Below are 25512 nucleotides of genomic sequence, written 5' to 3' on the forward strand. Positions count from 1 at the left end.
ACACACCCTCCCCGCTGCTTTAAATGCGGGCAGGGCTTTGGGGGTGAGCTGTGGGTTGATAGGTGAGGGGGTGAGCGAGCTTTAAAAGGGGGGAGATTGGTCAGGGATGGGGGAAAAGGTTGATAGGGTTGGCGAGTGGAAGGGTCTCTCTCTCTCTCTCTCTCTCTCTCTCTCTCTCTCACACACACACACACACACACACACACACACACACCCTCTTTCTCTTTCTCTATACCAAGGGTCTGCAACCTTTAAGACAAAAAGAGCCACTTGGACCTGTTTCCGAAGAAGAAAAAACCTGGGAACCGCAAAACCATTGCGACATTTAAAGCATGCGCGCCGCTGCCCTCCGATCTGACAGCGGGTGGGAAGGTGACGTCGGGACGGTGCGTGACTAACGCACGCACCACCCCCATGCGACGTCACAGCCAGTACAGCGCCCACCACAGTGGGGAGTGTTGGGGCGCACAATGCAACTCCTCCCCTCGCTAGTATCAACCCCGGAGCCGCGGCAAAGGTGTAAAAGAGCCACATGCGGCTCCGGGGTTGATACTAGCGAGGGGAGGAGTTGCATTGTGCGCCCCTGCTCTATACACACATATATACATTTCCTCTCCCTGGGGCTTTCTTCCCCAGCCAGAACTCACCAGAGCTCAGTTCCTGCACCTCTCAGGTGGGCGCCATTGCCATTATAATAGGACAAGGGAAGTGTTCAGGGTGAGTTCCGGCACCTCTTTTTCTAGAAAAATAGCACTGTCTCTCCTGCTCCTTTCCCAATCCCCCATGGTTAGGCAGAGAAGAAATAATAATAATAATAATAATAATAATAATAATAATAATAATAATAATAATAATTTATACCTGGCCCATCTGGCTGGGTTTCCCCAGCCACTCTGGAGGGCTTCCAACAGAATACAGTGGTACCTCAGTTTACATACGCTTCAGGTTACATACGCTTCAGGTTACAGACTCCGCTAACCCAGAAACAGTGCTTCAGGTTAAGAACTTTGCTTCAGGATGAGAACAGAAATCGTGCTCCGGCGGCACGGCAGCAGCAGAAGGCCCCATTAGCTAAAGTGGTGCTTCAGGTTAAGAACAGTTTCAGGTTAAGAACGGCCCTCCGGAACGAATTAAGTACTTAACCCGAGGTACCACTGTATTAAAATACAATAGTCTATTAAACATTAAAAGCTTCCCTAAACAGGGCTGCCTTCAGATATCTTCTAAAAGTCTGGTAGTTGTTGTTCTCTTTGACATCTGGTGGGAGGGCATTCCACAGGGCGGGTGCCACTACCAAGAAGGCCCTCTGCCTGGTTCCCTGTAACTTGGCTTCTCGCAGGGAGGGAACTGCCAGAAGGCCCTCAGAGCTGGACCTCAGTGTCCGGGCAGAACGATGGGGGTGGACATCTCTCTCTCTCACTCTTTCTCTCTGTATCTATCTATCTATCTATCTATCTATCTATCTATCTATCTATGCAAAGCAGATGTTCTGCCACTGATCTGTGGCTTTCCCCCTAGAAAGCAGTTTTCTAGTCCAGGTGGTAATTAGTGGAGAGGTAATATAAATAGGAAACTGATCCCTGTTCCATCTAGCCTACTATTGTCTACCGTGGCTTGCTGTGGCTTTGTGGGGTGTCAGATCAGGAGGGACACGGCTCATGGAATGAATTGGATTACTGTATTGCCAGCAGCTGAGACTGTCCAAGGTCTTGGGTAGATGGGATGCAGGGAGGGTCTTAAGTGTGCCCAATGCACCACCCTTGCTTGCCGAATGATAAAAAGACTGTACCTGACAGCGGTGTAAAGCGATTTGTGGTTCAGGTGACCGCTCACTCCTCTCGCGTCAAAGGTCACTACCTGTGCGGGGAGGGAAGAGAAAAGGAGAGTAAGGAAGGAAGGAATTATATAGTCCAATACTTTAAAATATATTTATATATTTAAAATTAGAGTGTTTTAAACCCACCCTCCAGTCAAAAACGGCTCCCAGAGCAGCTTACATACAGTCAACCGATACAAGACATTCCTTATATACAAGCTTGCAATGTAAAAGACATGGCAGAAGAGGAAAGGGCGATGGGGAGGGCAGAGGAGGAAAAAAGAAGAAGCAAATTCAGGCACCGATTCATCAGGTGAAAAATTAATTCTTATACTACTCCACCGGCTGTTTTGGAAACAGTTCAAGGACTGGAGAGCCACTCTGATAGAGAAGGTCTTTGTGGTGGATTGGGTCCAGTTTCCTTTTTCTTTTTTTCCCCTTTTTAATTTTTTTTAAAGTTTTTTATTTATACAACAAGAAAAACAAACAAACAAAAAACACAAATACCAAATTATACACAAATTACAAAAATAACCATAGACACATAATATTCTTAGCAAACAATAAAACAACTATTGGTCTTAACACTAAAGACCCAACCTCCCGTCTATTCCATACTTCAAATTCATATTACTTATTGCCAATACACATTTCCTTTCCTTTTTCTCCCACTGAGGCAGACAGATAATAAAATAAAGACAGCTGTGATTTGGGCAGGGAGTGTTTGGACATGATACGCCCTGAAGGATCTGATTTCAGGGTGTCAGGAGATGCTGTTTCGAGGTCTTTGGACCCTGATTCCCATTCAGTTTATTTAAAGGTTTATAACCTGTGTTGGAGGTGAAAGCCCCGCAAAGCAGCACATACAATAGGATAAAAGAAAGAGCTTCTTCACACAACACGCCGTTAAACTATGGAACTCACTGCCACAGGATATAATGACGACCAGCAACATGGATGGCTTTAAAAGAGGTTTAGACGAATTCGTGAACTCTATGAGAGGTGGCTAGTAGCCACAATGGCCAGGTTGCCCCTCCACGGCCGGAGGGCAGCCTTCCTCCGAATACCAGCTGCTGGGAATTGCAAGTGAGGAGAGTTGTTCTTGAACTCAGGCCCTCCTTGTGGGCTTTTCCGTGGGGCATTAGGTTGGCCAATGCGAGAACGGGATCCTGGAACAGATCCTGCCAGCCTCTTCTTACATTCTAAGTTCCAACCAAAGCAGGCCCACAGAAAGTAATGGTTTTTATTGACATTTTCTCAAGCGTGTAACAAACAGAACAGACATAACGCATCTTGACTGTGAACTCAGGTCCTGGAGAACTTGTAGACGCGTAGGAAAAAGGAAGGAATTGAAGCAACCTGAGGATGCAAAATATTTATTTATTTAATTTTATTTATACCCCGCCCTCCCAGGCCAAGACCGGGCTCAGGGCGGCTAACATCAGGTATAAAAACAACTGATTAAAATACAACTTAAAAACGAGATTAAAATACTACTTAAAATGCAGCCTCAGTTCAGTGGAAGCCCAGGTCAAAAACTGTTTGGGAGGGGAGAAAATGTCAAATAATCACCAAGGCCAACTACCCAGACTGGTCCTAGGTGGGCCAGAAAAAAGCCAGGGAAGTCCCCAAATAGGAGTTCCATCACAGAAGGAGGAAGGAAAAAGGAAAGAGGGGAAGGGGATCAAGTTGATTCCAAGCCAAAGGCCAGGCGGAACAACTCTGTCTTACAGGCCCTGCGGAAAGAAATCAGATCCTGCAGGGCCCTGGTCTCATGAGACGGAGCATTCCACCAGGCCGGGGCCAGAGTTGAGAAGTCCCTGGCTCTGGTTGAGGCTAATCTGACTTCCTTAGGGCCCGGGACCTCTAGGGTGTTGCTGTTTATGGGCATACTGGGAGAGGCGGTCCCGTAGGTACGAGGGTCCTAGGCTGCAAAGGGCTTTAAAATACGTAAAGAGAGAAATCTAGAAGACCAAAAGTGGTGATTGATAGGTTTTAAAGCTAAAGGCCAAAAGTGTTTAGGTATCCAACAGACGGTGGAGATCTGAAGGGAAAGAACTGCAAAACAAATTCAGTAACTGAGAAGGTTATGGATTTAGCCCCTCTAAGTTGTCTGTTTCGTTCTGGGACTTTCCCCGCTACCCTTAAGTTCTTAACACACAGATGTGGAAAAAGAACAAACTAGAGGAAATGGAACTTGAGGAAATTTGCCCTGATGCGTTATGTGTCAGAGGGGGAGGGCCAAGGGCGCTGGACCACTCCTTGGCTGGCAGGGGCAGACACCGCACACTTCACAGAATCACAGAGCTGGAAGGGACCACGAGGGTCATCAAGTCCAACCCCTCGCAGCGCAGGAATATTTTTCACCCAGCGCAGGACTCGAACCCAGGACCTTGAGATGAAGTGCCTTGTGCTCTGCCGACTGAGCTATCCCAGCTCCTGCAAAGGAAAGGAAGAAGAAGAAGAGCACCTCCCTCCTTCCTTGCTGGTCCGGTTTGACTCCTTGGGTGACGAGGAGCAGCTTTGCCCTGGCGCAGGCACCACCCCGCTTGCACAAGAAGAGACATGGCCGCCCAGAGAGTAGGGGAAAGGGCAGAGAGGGAGGATCAAAGGCTTTGCCGCCCGGCCTTCCCTACCGGCTAGGTCTCCACCCTGCTGCCAGGAAGGGCTTCACACAAACACACACACTGCTCTGCAAGGAGGCAGGGGAACAGGCAGAGCACCCCAAGAAAAGCCCAGGGGGAGAGGTGTGCCTGGCTTTTGAGAGGGCCCTTTCCTGCTCTTGCCTGGCACAAACCCAATCTCAGCACAGCCGCCGCCTCAGTGCCTCACCCCCACGGTCGAGGGTTGTTGTTTTTAAAAAAATTGTTGCTCTATTTATGCATTTAATTAATTTAACATAATTATTACAAAATATAAGCAAAATATTGCAAATACATATATATTTCAGATAAGCACACACATATATTAAAAAAAGAACAAGAGAAAAAAGAAGAAAAAATAGAGAAGAAAAAAGAAGAAGGAAAGTTGGAAGAATTTCTTCCAAATTTATTCTACAAATATCTCAATTGTTGAGCTATTTATGAGGTTGATAGCTTGCCCGTCCTTTTCAAACGGGAGGCCAAGGGCGGCAGACGTCAAAACGACGCCATCTGCTATGGCCTCCTCTGGAGATATCGCCACCAAACTCTCAAGATGAGGGGGGTGGTCTCTGCCAATGCTTGGGCGCCATTTTGATTCAAGATGGCGGACCAAAATGAGGATTGGTCATGGCTTCGCCCACTTTTTGGTGGGGTAGGTCCAAACTCACAAATGAAGCGACCCCATTTTTATTTTTATTTTAAATGTTCAGAATTCCAACGAGCTTCAGGGTCGGGGTTTAGATACTGGGAGAAGCCTTGTGGCAGGAGCGAAATGGTCTGCAGGACTCCAGCCTCCAAAAAGTGAGGGAGCAGGCCGAATAAAATAAATCTGGTTGGCTTTTCTTGTGACACAAAACTTGTGGAGGATCCAGTGAAGCCGACAGTCGGGAGACGCAGGGCAGATGAAAGAAAGGACTTGTTCGTGGGGTGCATTGTTAATCTGTGCAACTCTGGTCGGCCCCTGTGAGAACAGGATATTGGACCGGTTGGCCATTGAGCTGATGCAACAGCCTCTTCGTATGTTCTTACTTTTAAGGCCTTCTGAACGGTCTCGTTCAGTATGAGGCAACTTCCTTTGTCCATACAAAAACACCCATTAATCTGCTTCTGGCTTGGACTGTGCAAAATCTGAGATTTCCTCCGCCTTTGCATTACCTGGTGTTGCGCTTGAACGAAGGACGGCCGTGTGCTTCCCCAGGCAAGGCTTGGGGCCTCTGAGAGACCTACATTGGCTCCCAGTACGTTTCCGAGCACAATTCAAAGTGTTGGTGCTGACCTTGAAAGCCCTAAACGGCCTCGGTCCAGTATACATGAAGGAGCGTCTCCACCCCCATTGTTCTGCCCGGACACTGAGATCCAGCGCCGAGGGCCTTCTGGCGGTTCCCTCGCTGCGAGAAGCCAAGTTACAGGGAACCAGGCAGAGGGCCTTCTCGGTAGTGGCACCCACCCTGTGGAACGCCCTCCCACCAGATGACAAAGAGAAAAACAACTACCAAACTTTTAGAAGACATCTGAAGGCAGCCCTGTTTAGGGAAGCTTTTAATGTTTAATAGGTTATTGTATTTTAGTGTTTTGTTGGAAGCTGCCCAGAGTGGCTGGGGAAACCCAACCAGATGGGCGGGGTATAAAAATTATTATTATTATTATTATTATTATTATTATTATTATTATTATTATTATCTGAGAGAATGAGTAACTATGACCCCACTAGAGCGGGGAGAAGAAAGGCAGACAAGGCAACGCTGTGCAGATTCCTCTTCTCATCTCAGAACCTGCTGGGGCTGTAAGATGCTCTCCCTACTAGCAGATGGCGGAGGAATTCAGTCAACAAGAGATTTCCCTGATCTGCGAGACTTATCATGCAAGGGACTCTTAAGGAATCTCCCCCTCCAGCTCACCGCAAGCTATTTCCACCTCAGCTGACCTCACCTCCATCCTCTGTCCTGAGAGGGCTGGATAAGCAGCGTTTGCGCTTGTGAATTCTGCTCCGGTCGGCGCGTGGATCGGGCCGCAGAGTGCACCCACCCGGCTTGTCAGTTTCGCAGCTGAAATTGAGAGCAGTCGCCCACCCCTGTTTTTGGCTGGGGGTTCCTCAGAGCGAAGGGAGCAGCTCCACCCCCTGGAAGCTGCAGAGATCGCTATGGCACGCACTTCAATACACTTTGGCATCAACTAATGCCCTGCAGAAGCTTCCGCACAGTGTGTCAAGCCAGGACTGTGTGGTAACGGTGCCAGCGGAGGAATGGAGGTCTCCCTTTATTTATTTAATGAAATTTACATACTGCTTGATTGTAGGAAAACCTCTAAGTGGTTTACAAAAACATACAGTGGTACCTTGGGTTAAGTACTTAATTCATTCCGGAGGTCCGTTCCTAACCTGAAACTGTTCTTAACCTGAAGCACCACTTTAGCTAGTGGGGCCTCCTGCTGCTGCCGCACGATTTCTGTTCTCATCCTAAAGCAAAGTTCTCGAGTACCCGATACTAATAGTACCTGAGGTACTATTTCTGGGTCAGCGGAGTCTGTAACCTGAAGCGTATGTAACCCGAGGTACCACTGTAAATTGAAACATGAAAACTGCCGATGATAAAAAAAACAGTTAAAAACAGGTATCTAAAAAACTTCAAAAGACTATTACAATCCACAGCAGCCAAAAGGAAATAAAACACACAATGACTTCTACACATTTGGATAGAGAAAAAATGTTTCAAGGAGGTACCAAAAAGTGCGCAGCAAAGACACCTGCCTGAGATCAATATCAGGGAATGCTGGTTCGACAATCAGACAGGAGGGAGCTGTGGCCCGTGAGATCTTGCTGGACTCCAACTCCCATCATCCCTGAACTTTGGCCCTGCTGACTCATGGGAGTTAGAGTCCAGCAACATCTGGAGGGTCACAGGTTCCCCTATCCCTGATCTACAAGGAGGCATCCCTCTGTCTCATGTACACACAAAAATTGTCCAGTAGCACCTTAGAGACGAACTAAGTTTGTTCTGGGTATAAGCTTTCGTGTGCATCTGAGTATCTGAAGACGTGTACATGCACACGAAAGCTTATACCCAGAACAAACTTAGTTGGTCTCTAAGGTGCTACTGGACAATTTTTTTATTTATTTTGACTGCGTCAGATCAACACGGCTACCTACGTGAATCTCAGTAGGACAATACTGGCTCTAAGATTGAGGAGGAGGGACCTGTAGCCCTCCAGATGTTACTGGGCTTCAACACCCACCATGGTCCTAGACCACTGGCCGGGCTGTGTGCTGGGAGTTTGAACCTGACAACATCTGGAGTGACCTGCAAGTGACGCCCCCATCCATATCCGAAAGGAATACTCAAGGCTACACCTTACCAGGTTGATCTGGTTGGTCTTGACATGCTTAAGGATCAGAGCAGAGAGCAGCGGTGTGTCCCACTCGACAGATGGGTGGTCTGGAAGATCCCTACAAAGAAGAAGAATAAACATAAACATAAACATAAACATAAACATAATAATAATAATAATAATAAATTTAAAAAAAACATAGTCATCATCATCATCATCCAGAATGCAGCAGCTAGACTGGTGACTGGGAGCGGCTGCCGAGACCACATAACACCAGTCTTGAAAGACCTACATTGGCTCCCAGTACGTTTCCGACCACAATTCAAAGTGTTGGGGCTGACCTTGAAAGCCCTAAATGGCCTCGGTCCAGTAGACTTGAAGGAGCGTCTCCACCCCCATTGTTGTGCCCGGACACTGAGGTCCAGCTCCAAGGGCCTTCTGGCGGTTCCCTCTCTGCGAGAGGCCAAGTTACAGGGAACCAGGCAGAGGGCCTTGTCGGTGGTGGCGCCCGCCCTGTGGAACGCCCTCCCACCAGATGTCAAAGAGAAAAACAACGACCAGACTTTTAGAAGACATCTGAAGGCAGCCCTGTTCAGGGAAGATTTCAATGTTTAATAGACTATTGTATTTTAATATTCTGTTGGAAGCCGCCCAGAGTGGCTGGGGAAACCCAGCCAGATGGGCGGGGTAATAATAATAATAATAATAATAATAATAATAATAATAATAATAATAATAATAATAATTCCACTCTTCATCCTAAAGAACCCAGGGCAGGTTACAGAAATTAAAACACAATACTGCGCATAGTTTAAGACAATCTACAATTGCAGAAGTGAGGCATGCCCTCCAACACTCCTCTGATGAAAACTGGGGTGTGTCTTTCGGGGCCATGCACTCGGGGCAGCCAGCTGACTCACACAAGAGCGCAGCACCGCTATAAGTGCCATCGCTGCAGCAAGCAGCCGCTCATCCTCCCCGAATTCGGCGATGGGACAGGAGGGGAGAAAGGGGACATTCCAGGATCAAATCAGAAGCTGGGATGGCTTCTGCAATTCCGGGAATGCCGAGGGAAAACCGGGGCAGTTCTAGGATATGATTAAGGTGGGTATTAAAACATACATCTCTGGTGCCAAAGGCCGGGATACAGAGATGTGTCTGCAGCATACTCCGGAAGCTGTACAGTGGTACCTCGGGTTAAGTACTTAATTTGTTCCGGAGGTCCATACTTAACCTGAAACTGTTCTTAACCTGAAGCACCACTTTAGCTAATGGGGCCTCCCGCTGTGCCGCGCCACTGGGGCACGATTTCTGTTCTCATCCTGAAGCAAAGTTCTTAACCTGCAGCACTATTTCTGGGTTAACGGAGTATGTAACCTGAAGCATATGTAACCTGAAGCGTTTGCAACCCGAGGTACCACTGTACAATGAAGGTGCCAGACACACCTGTGCGGTGAGTGAGTCTCACAGCTTAGGAGCCACTACCGAGAAGGCCCTGTTCCAGGCCATTGCCACCCCAGATTCTGAGGGCGGAGGAACAAGCAAGAGGGCACCCTCTGCTGATCTTAGCACCTGAGAGGGTTGGTAGGGCCGAACAGAGATGCCATACCCTGCAAGTGTCCCGGAAACAACGGGACACCCCATTTTTCATTGCGAGATAACAGCGGCCATTTTAGTTGTCATGATTTCGGGACACAATTCCCCCCCCCCCAAAAAAAAAGTGTGGGGGTTTTTTGGGGGGGAACTGCAGCATAAAATCACATGAGATCACAGCAACCCAAATGGCCGCCATGCTCTTGCGATAAAAAGCGGGGAGATAGCGTCTCTGATTTTGGCTTCAAAGCGCTGGAGGGTATGAGATGTCTGGCAGGCTGGATTTGGCCCAGAAGCCTGAGGTTCCTCCCCCCTTCTCTGAGGCAGCCCTGGCAGGGTCTCTAATATGCTGCTGGGCAGGTTTTGACTCGATGCAACAGATGAAGGTCACTCAAGTTCAGTGGAAACAGACAGCTGGAGGCGGTGGGCCGAAATCCCTGAGAGCGCGGCGATGTGTTGACGGCCAGCCAGAACTGCCGCCAAAGAGCAAGGGCTGCAAAAACTCACCTGAGTGATTTGGGGAAGGGGCAGAAAGTGGGTTAATCGTGCCGATAAAGTTATAGCTGGTTAGCCTGCAAAATGCCCTTTGGTGAAAATGTAGTCTCCACAGGATCCTATCTTTTCTCAAAACAGGGGGTGGAGAACCACAGGACAGGGGCCTGAATGCGGCCCTCTGAACCTCTCCATTTGGCCCCTGACTCTCCTCAGAACGCTCCAAACCTCTTCCCCAGCCACAGGGCAGCGATGGCCTTCACGTTGGATGGGTTTAAAAGAGGATTAGATAAATTCGTGGGGGAGGAGGCTATCAATGGCGACTTGCAGCCAAGATGGCTACAGCTGGCTGGTTAGAGCGCCGTGTTGAGAAAGCCAAGGTTGCAGGTTCGATCCCTGTATGGGACAACTGCATATACCTGATTTGCAGGGGGTTGGACTAGATGACCCTCAGGGACCCTTTCTACTCTACAGTCAAACCTTGGTTGTTGAACGTGATCTGTTCCGGAAGAGCGTTCGACTTCTGAAACGTTCAGCAACTGAGGCGCGGCTTCCGATTGGTTGCAAGAGCTTCTAGCACCCAAGCGGAAGCTGTGTCCAGGTTCCAAAAAAGTTTAAAAACTGGAGCATTTACTTCTGGGTTTTTGGTATTTGGGAGCCAAGACGTTTGAAAATGGAGCCATTCGAGAACCGAGGTTTGACTGTACTATTCTATGATTCTCTCTCCCCTGTTGGAGATGGAGAATACAGGGGAAGCAGCACAACTGTTTAGTAAAAGCACACACACACACACAAACCCATCGACCTGGGCCTGATCCAAGGCATGCTTTGAATGTCCCAGCTGTGCAGCCAGCCTAAACCAGATTTAACTTCTCTGGTCCTCACGAGGGATTCGGCACCGGCTGGGTTAGCTCAGGTGTTTGGGTGCTCAAGGTCACAGGAAGCAGGGAGATGAGGGAGAAAGAGGGATGTGATGTTCCATGAAGCCAGTTCTTCCCCCCTCCGTCACACACATCCACTGCCCTGCCCCTGCTTCTCATCCTCCCCTGAAAGAACTGAGAAGGACCCCTTTCAAAAAACCCAGAGAGCTGCTGCCAGTCAGTGTGGACAATATAGAGCTCGAGGCGCTGGTGCAAAGAGCTTTTTCCCTTTGGGGAAAGGATCTGGCTCAGCGGTAGACCACCTGCATTGCCTGCGGAAGGCCCCAATCCCTGGCAGCATCTCAGTCCAACAGGTAGGACTGGGGACTGTCCCCCACCTGGAGAGCTGCTGCCTGTCAGTGTGGACAATACTGACCCCGATGGAACAGTGGTCTGGCTCGACAGAAGGCAGCTTCCTAAGTTCCTGTAATTCAGAACCACGGTGGCTAGAATGGCCACTTTCAGCTTTAAGGTTTCCCTATCCTGAAACATCCCTATCCTGGGACGCGGGTGGGTTAAACCACAGAGCCTAGGACTTGCCAATCAGAAGGTCAGCAGTTCAAATCCCCGCGACGGGGTGAGCTCCCGTTGCTCAGTCCCTGCTCCTGCCAACCTAGCAGTTCGAAAGCAAGTCAAAGTGCAAGTAGATAAATAGGTACCGCTCTGGCGGGAAGGTAAACGGCGTTTCCATGCGCCGCTCTGGTTCACCAGAAGTGGCAGAGTCATGCTGGCCCCATGATCCGGAAGCTGCAAGCTGGCTCCCTCGGCCAATAAAGTGAGATGAGCGCCGCAACTCCAGAGTTGGTCACGACTGGACCTAATGGTCAGGGGTCCCTTTACCCTGAAACAGGCAAGTCTGATTTTGAGAAGCAACGGTGGCGTTATTAATCAATGCCTTTTCAGTGGTACCCAGAAGTGAGTGTTTTGGTTTGCAAACGTTTTTTGGAAGCCGAACGTCTGACATGGCCTCCCCGGCTTCCAATTGAGTGCAGGAAGCTCCTGCAACCAATCAGAAGCTGTGCCTTGGTATTTGAACATTTTTGGAAGTCAAACGGATTCCATTCGAGAACCAAGGTACAACTGTACTGTCTACTGTCAGCTGAACATTTGAGTCTTTGTTATTTTATTTCTACGATGTAAGTCGCTTTGTGGCACTTGAGTGCAAGAATACAAAAGAATAGCAACTCCTCCTTTTCGAAGGAGGAACTTTGGAGCAAAACTCAGTTCCAACATTGCCTGAAGCCCTTGGCGCCGGCTCCATTTAAAAGGTCGCAGGACTCTGCCTTCCACTGCACAGACCACAGTCCTGTCAGAGAGCTTGACACAGAACAAGAGAACAAGGTCTCTGCCCTGAGGGGCCTACAATCTAAAAACAGAAGAAAACGCAGGAAGGGGAAGGAGATGACAGAAGGCGTAAACGACAGGCTAAAACTAGAATATTAGAATCATAGAATTGTAGAGTTGGAGTCACCGAGTCCGACTCCCTGGAACGCCAGAATAAACTAAACCAAGAAGCAATAGTAATGTTTAAACAACTCAAATATGCCTGTCAATTAAAAAATGCAAAAAAATAGCATCAGGACCCTTCTGCAGCACTGAAAAATTCTGTCCCTTGAGCATCTCTTGCAAAGGCAGCCTGCAGCTCAAAACAGAAACCTGTTCCCAATCCCAGGCTGTGCTCTGTTTTTCGGGACACCACCCAAGTATCAGCTCCTTCGAACGATTTGTGTCATGACGCGATATCATCATGAATAATATACACTGTTTCCCGGCAAGAGGCCGGGATCCTCTTCTCAGAGATGACACAAGGCCTTTATCGCAATGTGAAATCTGCCGTTCATCTGACGCCGGTGCCTCGCAGGCCTTGACGGGAGAGCAGGCAGCAGCCGGAACAAGTTCATATTCATCACCCTCGAAATGGGGATGTTTGGCAAGGTGGTGGGTGGGTGGAGGGGAGATTCTGGGCCAGCAGAAATGGAGAGGGTGGGTCTAAGGGCTGAGAAACCAGGGATAGTGAGCTCCACACAAACACATATTTAACTATCAGAAGAAATTAGGCCACTTAATATCATAGGAAGCTGAGTTATATCAAGTCAGGTCCTTGGTGCATCTAGCTCAGGCCTGTCTGCACTGACTGGCAGCAGCTCTTCAGGGTTTCAGTGGGGAATTCCCAGGCCTACCTGCAGATGCCAGGATTTGAACCCAGGTCTGCACTTTTCAAAGGAACGTGAGGGGGAACCGAAACACACCCATCTTTCAAAATGTGAACCCCTAAGGATTTGGCAGTGTGGGTCCCCAGTCAAATAATGTGCCCCATAAAATTGCATATACTGGGATGTGTTGGAAGTTTCCCAGGCGACAAGTGCATTTTGCGACTGGCGCAGGTCCAACTGAGACCACAGGGACCTCTCCATCTGGCTGCCCCCTCCAGTTTTCTTAAGCAGAACGGCTTATTTATTGCATTTATAGCCCATGGTTCACCCCCCCCCCCGCTCAGTTAATCCTGACAACAACCCTGTGAGGCAGGTGAAGAGGCTGCGACTGACTTCAAGGTCACCCTGTGAGCTTCCTGACTGAGTGGGGATTCGAACCCTGATCTCCCAGCTCCTAGTCCAACACTCTTAACCACTGAATCACACTGACTCATCACTAGAGTACTTCTGCTGTGGGGCAGCTCTATAAATTCACCAGGTAAATAAATATGGGGAAAGCAAAACGTCACTTAGAGAAGGCTCTGAAATATTTTCCTTGAAGCGTTTTATTCTGTATTGTTTGATTTGATATTTTAACGTGTTGTAAACTGCTCTGAGGTTTTTCCCTTAAAATATAAAGTGGGATAGAAATGAAATAAAGAAGAAATCTATTGCCAAAAAAGAAAAGGCACTTAGACATTCGGTTGTGGCGATCATAACCTAGGCGCCATTTGCTGATTAGCTTATACACCTGAGTTTCTAACACTGAAAAGGCTGCGTTAAAAAGGCCTTCCTAGCTTACAAAAGTGCATTAGATTGGGGAAATCTGCCCTGCAAACACGTCAGCATTAGGCAAAATTGCATACGAAGGCATGTCAATTAGGAGAATTTCGCGATGAGCTTTCAAGATGACTTATTTTTGTCTTTATTTTGCATGGGGAGTGGGGGAAACAATCAGAGGAACTAAAATGGACCAATTCGCCCGTCCCCAAGGTGGGAGCCACTGGCCCGAAAGCCGCCGCGCTCTCTTGGAGAGGAAGAAACGAGGCTTTTTGGAGAGCGCCAAGCCAAGCAACCTCTGGGCTCTTCGCAGCCTCCTTCCAAGGCAAACATTACGCAACCGCAGGAACCGCAAGAGGAACTGCCTCTCCCGTGATCTAGAGTAACCCCAGGAGCAGCGCTGGCATGCGAGGCCCTCTCTCCTGTCCCCGTTGCCGCAGGGACCCCGTGATGTAGTTCCTCAACTTTGGCCCACAAGGAAAGCCTCCCATTCAGGATGGGGTTTTTGTGTGTGTTGGGAAACTGTTTACAATAGTCACATGGAGGCGGAAGGAGGGGAGCGAGGCTCCTGGCAGCACATCCAGAAAACCAGCAAGGCAGCTAAAGGCTGGGAGGAGACGTTAACCCTTCTGAGCCCGCTCCCATCCTCCGGCAACAAAAAGCCATTTTGCTGATTTCTCTTCTTTTGCCAAGGGACCGCTGTCACTTCCAATGCTGCAGTTATTCAGTTGCAGTTTCTGTTTGGGGAGGAGACAGCTGTCAATGGCTACTGGACAGGGTGGCTGTTCTCCCTCCGCTGTGGAGTGGCTGGGGCGGCCCAGTCTCATGTGTGGGGTACAAATACATAGCTGTCAACTTTCAGATTTGAAAATAAGGGATCAGCGGCCCCGAAAACAAGGGATCAGCAGCCTCACCTGTCCCGGGGACAGTCTACGGGATATCTAACAATCCGGGATAGCAGCGGGAAACGGCGCTGGAATAAGGGAATTTCCCGCAAAAAAAGGGAAGGTTGACAGCTATGTACAAATAATAGAATTATTATTACCTCTCAGAATGTCAGCTGCAGGGAGTCATAGAATCATAGGGTTGGAAGAGACCCCGAGGGGCATTGAGCCCAACCTCACTGCAATGCAGAAATCTCTCCTTTTTATATATATACATTTTTATTGATTTCTTAACATATCAGTTCCAACAGTCATACAACACATCTTCTCATCTTATACAATATTTTAGACTTCCGTCAACACCTCTGATGATTTTTCCGTTCTTTATCACTTATTCTGCATTTCTTAATTTCTATACTACATTTAACTGTCCTTAACTAATCATTCTCTTCCTAGTCTTTCTTGCAGTATTTCAAATAATCCACCTTACAAAACTTCTTGAGAACTTTGGATGAAGGGCGCAATACTGATTTAATAAATAATAATAATATTGGCTGGTGGGCCAGGGAAGGAGCTGGCGGTGGGCTTGACGGATCATAGAATCATAGAGTCAGAAGGGACCCTGAGGCTCATCCAATCCAACCCCCGATGCAGCTGCCCCATACTATAAATAAATAAATAAATAAATAAATAAATAAATAAATAAATAATAATAATAATTATTTATTATTTACACCCAGCCCATCTGGCTGGGTTTCCCCAGCACTCCATACAGGGATCAAACCTGCAACCTTAGCGTTATCAGCACCAATTCTGGGAGCCGCACAGCACAAGATCCTCTCTCTCTCTCTCTCTCTCTCTCTCTCTCTCTCGCACACACACACACACACCATGTTCTGAGCTTCAAGCTTAAAAGTCGCACTTGGTTCCTGCGGGCTTTCAGCAAAGCTTGCTTCTGAATTTTGGGGAGAGGGGTGAAATGAGAGCAAGCTTCCTTTCCTATCCAAAGAAGCAAAAACGGAAGACAAAGGGTTGGCTTAGTTTGAGTCTGAACGCATTAGAGCGCATTGTGATCTCGGCTGGCAGCAGGGAGCCACGAGTGGCTCGCAGGCGGGGAGCTGGGAGAGGAGAGCAGCAGCCCAGCTATACCAGGGGCTGCACTTGTCCTCCCTTGACACACACACACAAACACACACCCCGGCCACGTGAAAGCATTCTCCTCGGCAGGCTCTGAATCAGCGAAGAGGCAACCTACCAAACAGGTCACCCTCCGAGTTTAAGGTAAAAGCTGGAAAGGGGAAGCTTAAACCTGGGGCTGCAATTGCGGCCCTCCATACCTTTCTGTCTGGCCCTCAAGATCCTCCCTCACTGACCCAGTTCTGCGCCCCTTGAGTGCTTTTGCCTGGCTCAAAAGTTGTCCTCGAACTCCCATAATGCTCCTTGCTTGGCAGAAAGAGGGGTGAATGCGAGTGTTTGTAGAAACCAGCTAAATGAACAAAGGCCCAATCGATATTTGCTGCCCTGCCCACCACTGCCATGTGGCCCCTGGGAGGTTTCTCAGAAGGGAATGTGGCCCTTTCATTTCTCTCCCCCCCACCTTATTCCTGCACAGGTGAGATTGGGAGAATCCGCCTGCCTTCCAACTTATCTCCTGCAATATGTTTGAATCAGGGCAAAATGGAAGTTGTTCTTTGTCAAACTTTGAACTGTGGTTTGTCATCCTGGCTTGTTCGGATAAAGCTCCATTGGGAGCCATTGGGAGCTAGCCATGGTCCTGACCTGCGCAGAAAGACCTTCTTTGACTTTGCCTGCCCTGGCTTTGCCTCGATCTGACTTGACTTTGCCTCGGCCTGCTTTGACTATGCCTGCCCTGACTTTGCCCACACCTAGCCTGCTTGAAAGCCTCTCCTCCCTGCTCCCACTTCAGCTTCCCCCAGCAAGCCCCATCAGGATAGGCCTGGCGGGCAAACTCAGCCTGCACCATAGGATATGCCCTAAAATCCTTTCCAAATGCACATTAAGGGTTTCATGGCCAACCCAGACAAACTCGGGCAAAGAAGTTGATGTTGTGGGGAAAGTTTCCTTCGTTGGATCAAATGGCACATTTTTACATTTTCCTCCTCCCCTAAGCTAAGCATCCCATTGGGGTGGGGAGGTTTGTGAAATCCCGCTCGTTCCAGGAACTGCTGGCAAGCAAAGTTCCCAGCCTGATGTCTGTGCTGGTTATAATTTGCCATGTTCAGCAAATTGAGCCAAAATCTGTTTGCATTTAAATAAGGGGGGGGGGGGATGTCTGGGAATTTCTCTGCCAAGACTGCTGGAAGGAGAGGGGGGAGTAGTTTTGGCCTGCAGAGTGTTAAATGTTTTCACTAAGCTGAAAGAACCATTAAGTCAGCCTCCTGCAGCCTTGTCCCCTCCAGAGGTTTTGGACTATAACTTTCAGCAGCCGCTGTCCATGGGACAGAATTCCTGGAAATTTATAGGGAAGTGGATTGTGGGGACCACGTTGCTCCCAGACTTAGCCAAAGCTTCTTCATCACCCTCAGTCTCTGCTCTCACGGCGTATGGATGGAAGGAGAGCCCAGCTCCTGGATCGGGTCGAAAGAGGCCCATTGAGATCAGCCTCCTGCTCTTACCATGGCCAAATGGAAGCCGCAAAAGCAAGACCTGAACACAACCATTGTGTATGATGAATGATCCACTTCGAAAAGTGTAGTCAAGGTTGGAAGGTTCAGAAACTCAACCAAGACCCATTTCCACAAAAACTTTATGAAAACACAACTCCGTAAAGAAGGAAAGCTTCAAACAACCACACAAAATTAAGACTGCTCAGAGGCTAAAATTTTTTTAACAAAAACTATCTTATCTAGCTAGCTGACTTACACATAAATCTTAGCAGGCTGAGCAGCAAAGCAAAATACCTTCTAAGGTCCGAACAGGCGCTGACAGTCCGTGACGAGAGATCCCTATGCTTGCCCCAGCCCAGGTTTTTAAAGGCATGCTGACTATGGGGGTTCAACCCCTTTTGCCCATTGAAATCAGCACCTGCTCCCATTTTGTGTCTTTGATCACCATTCGACACTGGTCTTGAGGTCTTAGTGAGAGGCATCTGGGTTTGGGCTCATTATTCCAGGAATTCTAACAAATTCCCACAGGACCCGCAAGCTAATCTTAAAAGGACTGTATCACCACAATGGGGTGTTAGGGGAGGAGTAGGACCTCTGGTAGGGCAGATGTTGTGTTCCTTCTGGGGTCATTTGTCCACCTTTGGTTCCCACTCTGCACTCAGCTCTCACCTGTGGCTCCTGGAAGCTGCCAGCATGCGACAGCAGCCACACCCTGGGAAATGTCTTTGACTGGCCTGCTAAATCAGGTGAGGGTAGCCCGATTGGTAACTCACAGCACCTGGTGGCAAGAGCTGGGAGGGGATATAAGGTCAGCATTTCCCTTCGGCTCTTTGCCACAACAACACGTTTCCAGCCTTGCTGTGTTTGGCTCCTTGACCCCTTGCTTCTCGACCCTTGGACCCTTGGCTTCTTGACTCCCGGCTCTCTGACCCTCGGACTCTTGGCTTTCTGACTCCTAGTTTCGGGACTCCCATTCCTGCTCCCACCCCGCCATCTTGACCCCGGTCCCGACGTCCTCAGCCAGGACTTTGATCGCCCGTGGACCGGACCGTGGCACCTGCAGCCAAGCTGAGAGGGGGGTCATCGTCTGGGCAGCCCAGGACCTCCAGACACACTGCCCAGGCTTGATGTGCACCATGGAAGGTCACTTTGGTGCTGCTAACATAGCAGTTTGACTTCACCCCCAGGGGCGCACTCCATTGTTCCTCTAGACCCACATGTGCCAACAACAGCAACACAGCCATCATGGCTTGTAGCTACTGATAGACTTGTCCTTCTCTGTGAATCCTTTTTAAGAACCTCGGAAAAGCCCTCATGGATCTGACAAAAAGAGCGGATCTAGTCTAGAATCCTGTTTTCACTTTGGCAAACCAGCTGCCTCAAAGGGACAACAAGAAGTAACCAAACAATTTAACCCCTGTGTTGCAAACAGTAGTCAGTAATATCCAAGGCAACACAATGACCAAATACAATGATACGATATCAATATACACTCTTTATGTGATTTCATATATTTCATATTATATAAACAGAAAACTTATGAATCTCTGAAAGTCACAAACTATGCAAGTCACTATTTAACTTTATGACCACTGCTCCATAGCAATTGTTGTTCTATTTTTCCATTCACCGTATAGAAGGGTTTATGAAGCATTTTTGTATCCTCCTGCTGTGCTGAAGAATTATTCCACGAAACAGTGGGTATATCTGGAATCACTGTTCGTCTGTTTGCGAACTACTTCGGCAGCATTGGACACCATAAACGAAGCTTTGAAGCCTGTTTGCACCAGATAAGAATCTGATACATTGCTTCTTTCAGAGACTTGCATAGTCTTCAAAGACTTACCGTGTTTTGCGCCCCATAGGACGCTCCGGCCCATAGGATGCACCTAGTTTTTTGGGGGGGAAATAAAGAAGAAAATTTTTATTTCCCCCCCAGGTGCAGGGCTGGAAGAACCAGGTCGGGGAACAGTGGGAAGGCGCGCTCTGCCTCCCCGCTGTCCCCCGAGCTTGTGGGACTGGCGATGGGGAGAAGTGCGCTGATCCTGGGACTGCAGGCAGCTCTGCGCAGCCATCGGGAGCCGGGTGGGACTTCGCGCCTGGCTCCCGGTGGCCGCGCGGAGCTGCGCTGGGCCCGGGACTGCAGGCAGCTCTGTGCAGCCATCGGGAGCGGGGCGGGACTTTGCGCCCGGCTCCCGGTGGCCGCACAGAGCTGCGCTGAGCCCGGGACTGCAGGCAGTTCTGCGCAACCCTCGGAGCCGGTCTCCCGAGGGTTGCGCAGAGCTTCCTGAAGCCTGGAGAGGGAGAGGGGTCGGTGCGCACCGACCCCTCTCGCTCTCCAGGCTTCAGCGAAAGCCTGCATTCGCCCCATAGGACGCACACACATTTCCCCTTCATTTTTGGAGGGGGGAAAGTGCGTCCTATAGGGCGAAAAATACGGTATGTTTATTTGGTTTTACGTTTTCTAGAGAATCCATTAAGAGTGCGTATTTTTTGACTTTCAGAGATTCATAAGTTTTCTGTTTATGTGATTTCATATATTTCATATTATATAAAGAGTGTATATTGATATCGTGTCATAGTATTTGGTCATTGTGTTGCCTTGGACAGGCAGGACTTGGGTGCTACAGCAGTGCTCCTGAACTTCAGGAACGGCCGTTCAGAGGCCTCCAATGGTGGAGAGAGGACCCAGGCATTGTGGCAGCAGCTGCTGACCTAAGAACCTAAGAAGAGCCCGCAGGATCAGGCCAGTGGCCCCTCTAGTCCCAGCATCCTGTTCTCCCAGTGGCCAACAAGATGCGCAGCAGACACCCACAAGTAGGACCTGGGTGCAAGAGCAACTTTTCCAGCAGCTGGTCTTCAGAACCATTGCTCTCTCCAGCTGTGGTGGCAAGCATAGCCTTGTGGCTAGTAGCCTTATCCTCCAAAGCATTCATTTGTCTTATCCTCTTTTAAAGACACCCATCACCTCCTGGCAAATAGAAGGGGAAGAAATGGAGGCAGTGAGAGATTTTACTTTCTTGGGCTCCATGATCACTTCAGATGGTGGCAGCAGCCACGAAATTAAAAGACGCCTGCTCCTTGGGAGAAAGGCGATGGCAAATCTAGACAACATCTTAAAAAGCAGAGACATCACCTTGCAAACAAAGGTCCGTATAGATAAATAAAGATAAAGATATCGTATCGTATCGTAAAGCCGTGGTTTTCCCAGTAGTGATGTATGGAAGTGAGAGCTGGACCATAAAGAAGGCTGATCGCCGAAGAATTGATGCTTTTGAATTATGGTGCTGGAGGAGACTCTTGAGAGTCCCATGGACGGCAAGAAGATCAAACCTCTCCAACCTGAAGGAAATCAGGCCTGAGTGCTCACTGGAAGGACAGATCCTGAAGCTGAGGCGCCAATACTTTGGCCACCTCATAAGAAGAGAAGACTCCCTGGAAAAGACCCTGATGCTGGGAAAGATGGAGGGCACAAGGAGAAGGGGACAACAGAGGACGAGATGGAGGGACAGTGTTCTCGAAGCTACCAGCATGAGTTTGACCAAACTGCGGGAGGCAGTGGAAGACAGAAGTGCCTGGCGTGCTCTGGTCCATGGGGTCACGAAGAGTCGGACACGACTAAACAACAACAACAACAAAACCTGGCCACAGATCTTTTCCGGGTGTCAAGCCATCCTTAACCTATTCAGCGCTGGAACGATGGCAGCGACCACATTGAAACAACCTGTGCCCATCCTGCTTCTTCCTCCCTGCAGTTCTGGGCTACTAGCGCTTATTTGTGTTTGTCTGGTGACATGACCCTGCCAAGGCAGGAACCCAAAGCCAACAACGCCCCCCCCCCCCGCTTCGTTAAATATTTGCCTGCTTTCAATCTGCAGCACACAGAGCTTACAAGGGGCTCCGTCTGAGGTACAGGGTTCTGGGAAGAGGAAATTGACCATCTGCAGTGTCAGCCAAGTTCACTCCCTTAAAGGAGAACCACATTGGTCTGCAGAGCGCAATAAAAAGAGAGAGAGACAGAGCACCCGATGACCTACTTTCCTGCAGGAATAAAAATCCCTTGCCTTGCCTGCTCCCGTTTCAAAAGGCAAATGGGTTTTGCACATAGGAGGGGGAGAGCAGGGGAGGGTTAAGTGATCCTTTAGACACCAAGCAGGGAAAAGGACATGTAAAACTGCAGCCGGAATTGGCATAGCTGTTTCCTGAAAGCTAGTTGGGAACAGCTGATTGCCTATGGCGAGGAAGAATAACCTCCAGGCGACTAGGGGAAAAGACCCCTTGTGAAAGTGGATCCTCTGTTTCCTTTGCATTTTGTATTTTTACTGTGTGCTAAGTCCTGCCTGGGACGATCTTTGTGCAAGGCGTCTAAGAAATGCGGTGAAACAAAAATAAATAAAAGCTCTGAAAAAATAAAAACAATTAAATACCGTATTTTTCCGTGTATAAGACTTTGTTCCCCTCCCTAAAAAATGTCCAAAATTTGGGGGAGTCTTATACACCGATAGACCCCCCCCCCATTTTCTTAAACCAGAGTCCCCCAAAATATGGGGTGTCTTATACATGGGGGCCTCTTATAGACAGAAAAATACGGTAAACAAAGCTTTGATAATTTACTTATTTATTTTAACATGTTTATCCTTGGAAAGAAATCAGGGCAGTGTTTGAAGGTGTGTTTTATGCCAATGCCTGCATTTTCAAACATATTTAATCCTAAAAATACAAACTTTTAACAAGCTTAGGGGGGTTGTTTAGGGGCTTTTGTTGGGGAGTGTAATTATTATTATTATTATTAGCATACAGTAGTATTGTGAACTGTTTTAATTATTTTTATTATGTATCTTGTGCGTTTATATTGTAATTTTGTATTGTGAACTGCCCTAAGACCTACGAGTATAGGATGGTATATGAATTCAATAAAATGACAACAACAACAATAATAAACTGTGTCACAAAATTCAGGAGAAGTGCAATTTCTGAATTACTATTCTGCACTTAACAAGGCAGGTGGTACAAAGCTCTCCTCCATCCCCGCACAGATAAGGGAACCTTCCAGCCCTTGTTTCCATCTAAAACTAGCTTGCTTGCTTTGTACGGAGAGTTATTTTTTAAAGGGTATTGTTGGAGGGGTGTGTGTGTGTGTGCGCGCGCACAACTCTTTAAAACACTGAAAAGGTGGCTGACCCGCTTTCCTTTCTTTCTGCCTCTCCCCCCCCCCGCATCTTTGAGCAAACATTCAAGAAAATTAATGATAGTGTGGAAAGAGAAAAGAGGTTTGAACGGCCCAGCAACCCACCTCAAAAGGTTATGTTTGCCGTAGTTGAGGGGTGTCAAATGCCAAGCAGGGTGAGCGGAGGTTCCCTCAAGATTGATTGGGATCAGCCACTGTTTTCCCATGGAAAGTTCTTTCTTTCTTAAAAACCTCCAAGGAAGGAGTGTCCAAAACCTCGTGAGAGGGTCCATTCCACTGTGGAACAGCTCTTACTGTCAGAAAGTTCTTCTAAACATTTAGGCAGAATCTCCTTTCTTGTAACCTGAAGCCACTGGTTAAAATCCCACCCTCTAGAACAGTAGAAAAGACACTTGCCCCCATCTTCCATGGAACAGCCCTTGAAATACTTTAAGATGGCCTTCGTATCTCCTTTTTTCCAGGCTAAACACACCCAGCTCCCTCAACCGCTCCCTCATACGGCTTGGTTTCCAGACCCTTGATCATTCTGGTCGCCTTCCTCTGCACATGCTCCCAGCTCATCAATATCCTTCTTAAATTGTGGTGTCCAAAATTGGACACGGTATTCCGGGTGAGGCCTGACCAAGGCAGAACAAAGCGGGACTACAGTTGTACCTTGGAAGTCGAACGGAATCCGTTCTGGAAGTCTGTTCGACTTCCAAAACGTTTGAAAACCAAATCACGGCTTCTGATGGGCCGCAGGAAGCTCCTGCAGACGATCAGAAGCCACAGAAGCCCCGTCAGATATTCGGGTTCCAAAAAAAAGTTCGCAAACTGGAACAATCACTTCCGGGTTTGCGGAGTTCGGGAGCCAAAACGTCTGAGTTCCAGGGTGTTCGGGATGCAAGCTATGACTGTATTACTTCCCTATAATTCTGGTGATGCTATATTTCTGTTGGTGATATTGTGATAGGAATTTTGAGGTCTTAGATATATATTAAATGTTCATAAGTGTACCAACCAAGCACGTACATAGATCAGCACAGGAAGACCGACCTGGAACCATTTTGATTCCTAAACTGAGCAAATGTTTTCTCTGCAAGGTCAAAGTGGGAAACCTCCCCATTGTCTCTTTCCTCACAAATCCTGTCTTAAGGGCACATTTAAGATATGAATAGGGTGTGAGCCTGTGACCTGGCCCAGGAACTAAGTATTTATCGTTAAAAAAGACTGGCCAGGCTCCCCAGGCAATCCAATCAAGTAACCTGCCAGACAGGAGATAAACAAGGACAGGAGAAAAACAACATTCAAATTTCTGTTTTAGACCGCCTTTTCTGTGATGTAGGTGTGATGTATCTGGAGGGTGGTCTTAGGTTACACCCCTTCTGTGATGTGTGTATGATGTTTCTGGGGGTGGTCTTGATCTACAGGGTGGCAATTTTTAAAGTCTTTATTGCGGCCATTGTTCTGGGTTCCTCCTCCTTTCCTGCGTGTGAGGGGAGCACCCTGTTGCAACAGATCAATAAAGATCAGGCTTAGTAGCTGTTTTGCTTCTCAATAGTCTCTGGGTGGCCTCCGTTATTTTCTCCTACCAATAGGGAACCTACATAAGGCCTCTATATGGATACCCCATAAGGGAAAAGGGCAATTTTTGTTTACAATACAGTCTAGAATAGCATTAGCTTTTTTTTTTTTTGCTGCTGCATCACATTATTTACTCGTGTTAAGCTTGTGGTCCACTAAGACCCCTAGATCCTTTTCCCATGTTCTACCGGCAAGCCAGGTGTCCCTCATATTATATCTGTGAAGCTGGTTCTTCTTCTCTAAGTGCCGAACTTTGGAAGCAGCTGGGGAAGGGAGCGGGAAGCTCGCCTGTTTACACAAATCTCCTCTCTCGAACTCTTATTATTTCCTCTGGCAGGGACCAGGCCAGGTCAGGCGTCATCAGATGGAAGCCGCAATGTTGATATTTATCTGCATCTCGCTGCAAGGAGGGAAACTGCAGATGTTGCTGTGAAGGACAGCCTGCCGTTCTCAGTCACCGAGAAGATAGGGTGGGGAAACAAAACATCTCGTAGAGTGCAGGGGAATAAGGAGAGAGAACGTGGTGTCCTTTCCTTTGAGTTAATAACCTACTTCAGTTGGGTGGGTGTATCCTGTTTACAGGGCAGAATGCTCATCACCCCAGAGCCCTGGCAGAAGGGTCTGATTTGGGGGGACAAGTATGGTTCATACAAGCAACATTTCTGCTGTGAAAAGGAGACAGACAGAAGCTTGTTAGGACTACTGCTGGATCAGCGGAAGTCTCCATCCCTGGACCGGCATCCTGAGCCAGACGTCTTCAGGAAACTCACAAGGAGATGGGAGAAACCAGCATCAGATTCCCAGATGTTCAGCTGGCAGCCCACAGCCCCCTCTAGGATGGATGCACCCGGCATCTGGATATTCAGAGTATACTGTCTCCAAGGATGGAGGGTGCATTTAGCCAACAGGGCTAATCCCCCCTGGATATCAATCACTGGTGATTATGAGGGGTGACCTGGCAGGCGACTTGATACAGATCTAGACCAGTGGTCCATTCTAGCTCAGAACTGACAGCAGCTCTCCAGGGTTTCAGGCAGGGCTCTCTCCCAGCCCCACCCAGAGACACTAGTTGTTGAACCTGTGTGCAAAGCAGGTGCTCCACCTCGGAGCTACAACCCTCCCCCTAAAAACAAAGCAAGATTCTAGTCCTCATGGTTCTGAATTAAGCTCTGGTTTGAACAGACACAGGAAGATGGTTTTCCCCCAAGTCAGACCGTTATATCTACACTGATTGGCAGAAGCTCTCCAAAATTTCAGGCAAGGGGCATATCCAGTCCTACTGCCAAGAATTGAAACCAGAAACTCTACTGCAAAGCCAGGGCCTTCTTTCCTATCTTCTGCTCCCTCTCCGTCTCCCCCTGTAGCGCCCCTACATTTTTCAGGCATGAACTGTCATGGGAGCCCCTTCCCAACCAGCAACAAAGTCTGGGTAACCACATTTGTTGTTTGATTGTTTATACTATTAAATTAAATTTATATGCTGCCTTTCAT

At 48.3% G+C, this 25512-nt stretch overlaps 1 protein-coding gene across 1 annotated transcript in view; it reads right to left on the reverse strand.

Annotated features, from left to right (window-relative positions):
* Window positions 1-25512, reverse strand: part of PIGL (phosphatidylinositol glycan anchor biosynthesis class L) — a 45017-nt gene that overhangs the window by 13505 nt on the left and 6000 nt on the right. The window contains exons 3-4 of the mRNA XM_028707998.2: window positions 7810-7900; window positions 1790-1857 (exon numbers count right to left, since the gene is read on the reverse strand). Of these exons, the coding sequence (XP_028563831.2) occupies window positions 1790-1857; window positions 7810-7900 (159 nt within the window). The remainder of the gene's footprint in view (window positions 1-1789; window positions 1858-7809; window positions 7901-25512) is intronic.

This window comes from Podarcis muralis, chromosome 15 (assembly GCF_964188315.1).
Source record: "Podarcis muralis chromosome 15, rPodMur119.hap1.1, whole genome shotgun sequence".
Lineage (NCBI taxonomy): Eukaryota > Metazoa > Chordata > Lepidosauria > Squamata > Lacertidae > Podarcis > Podarcis muralis.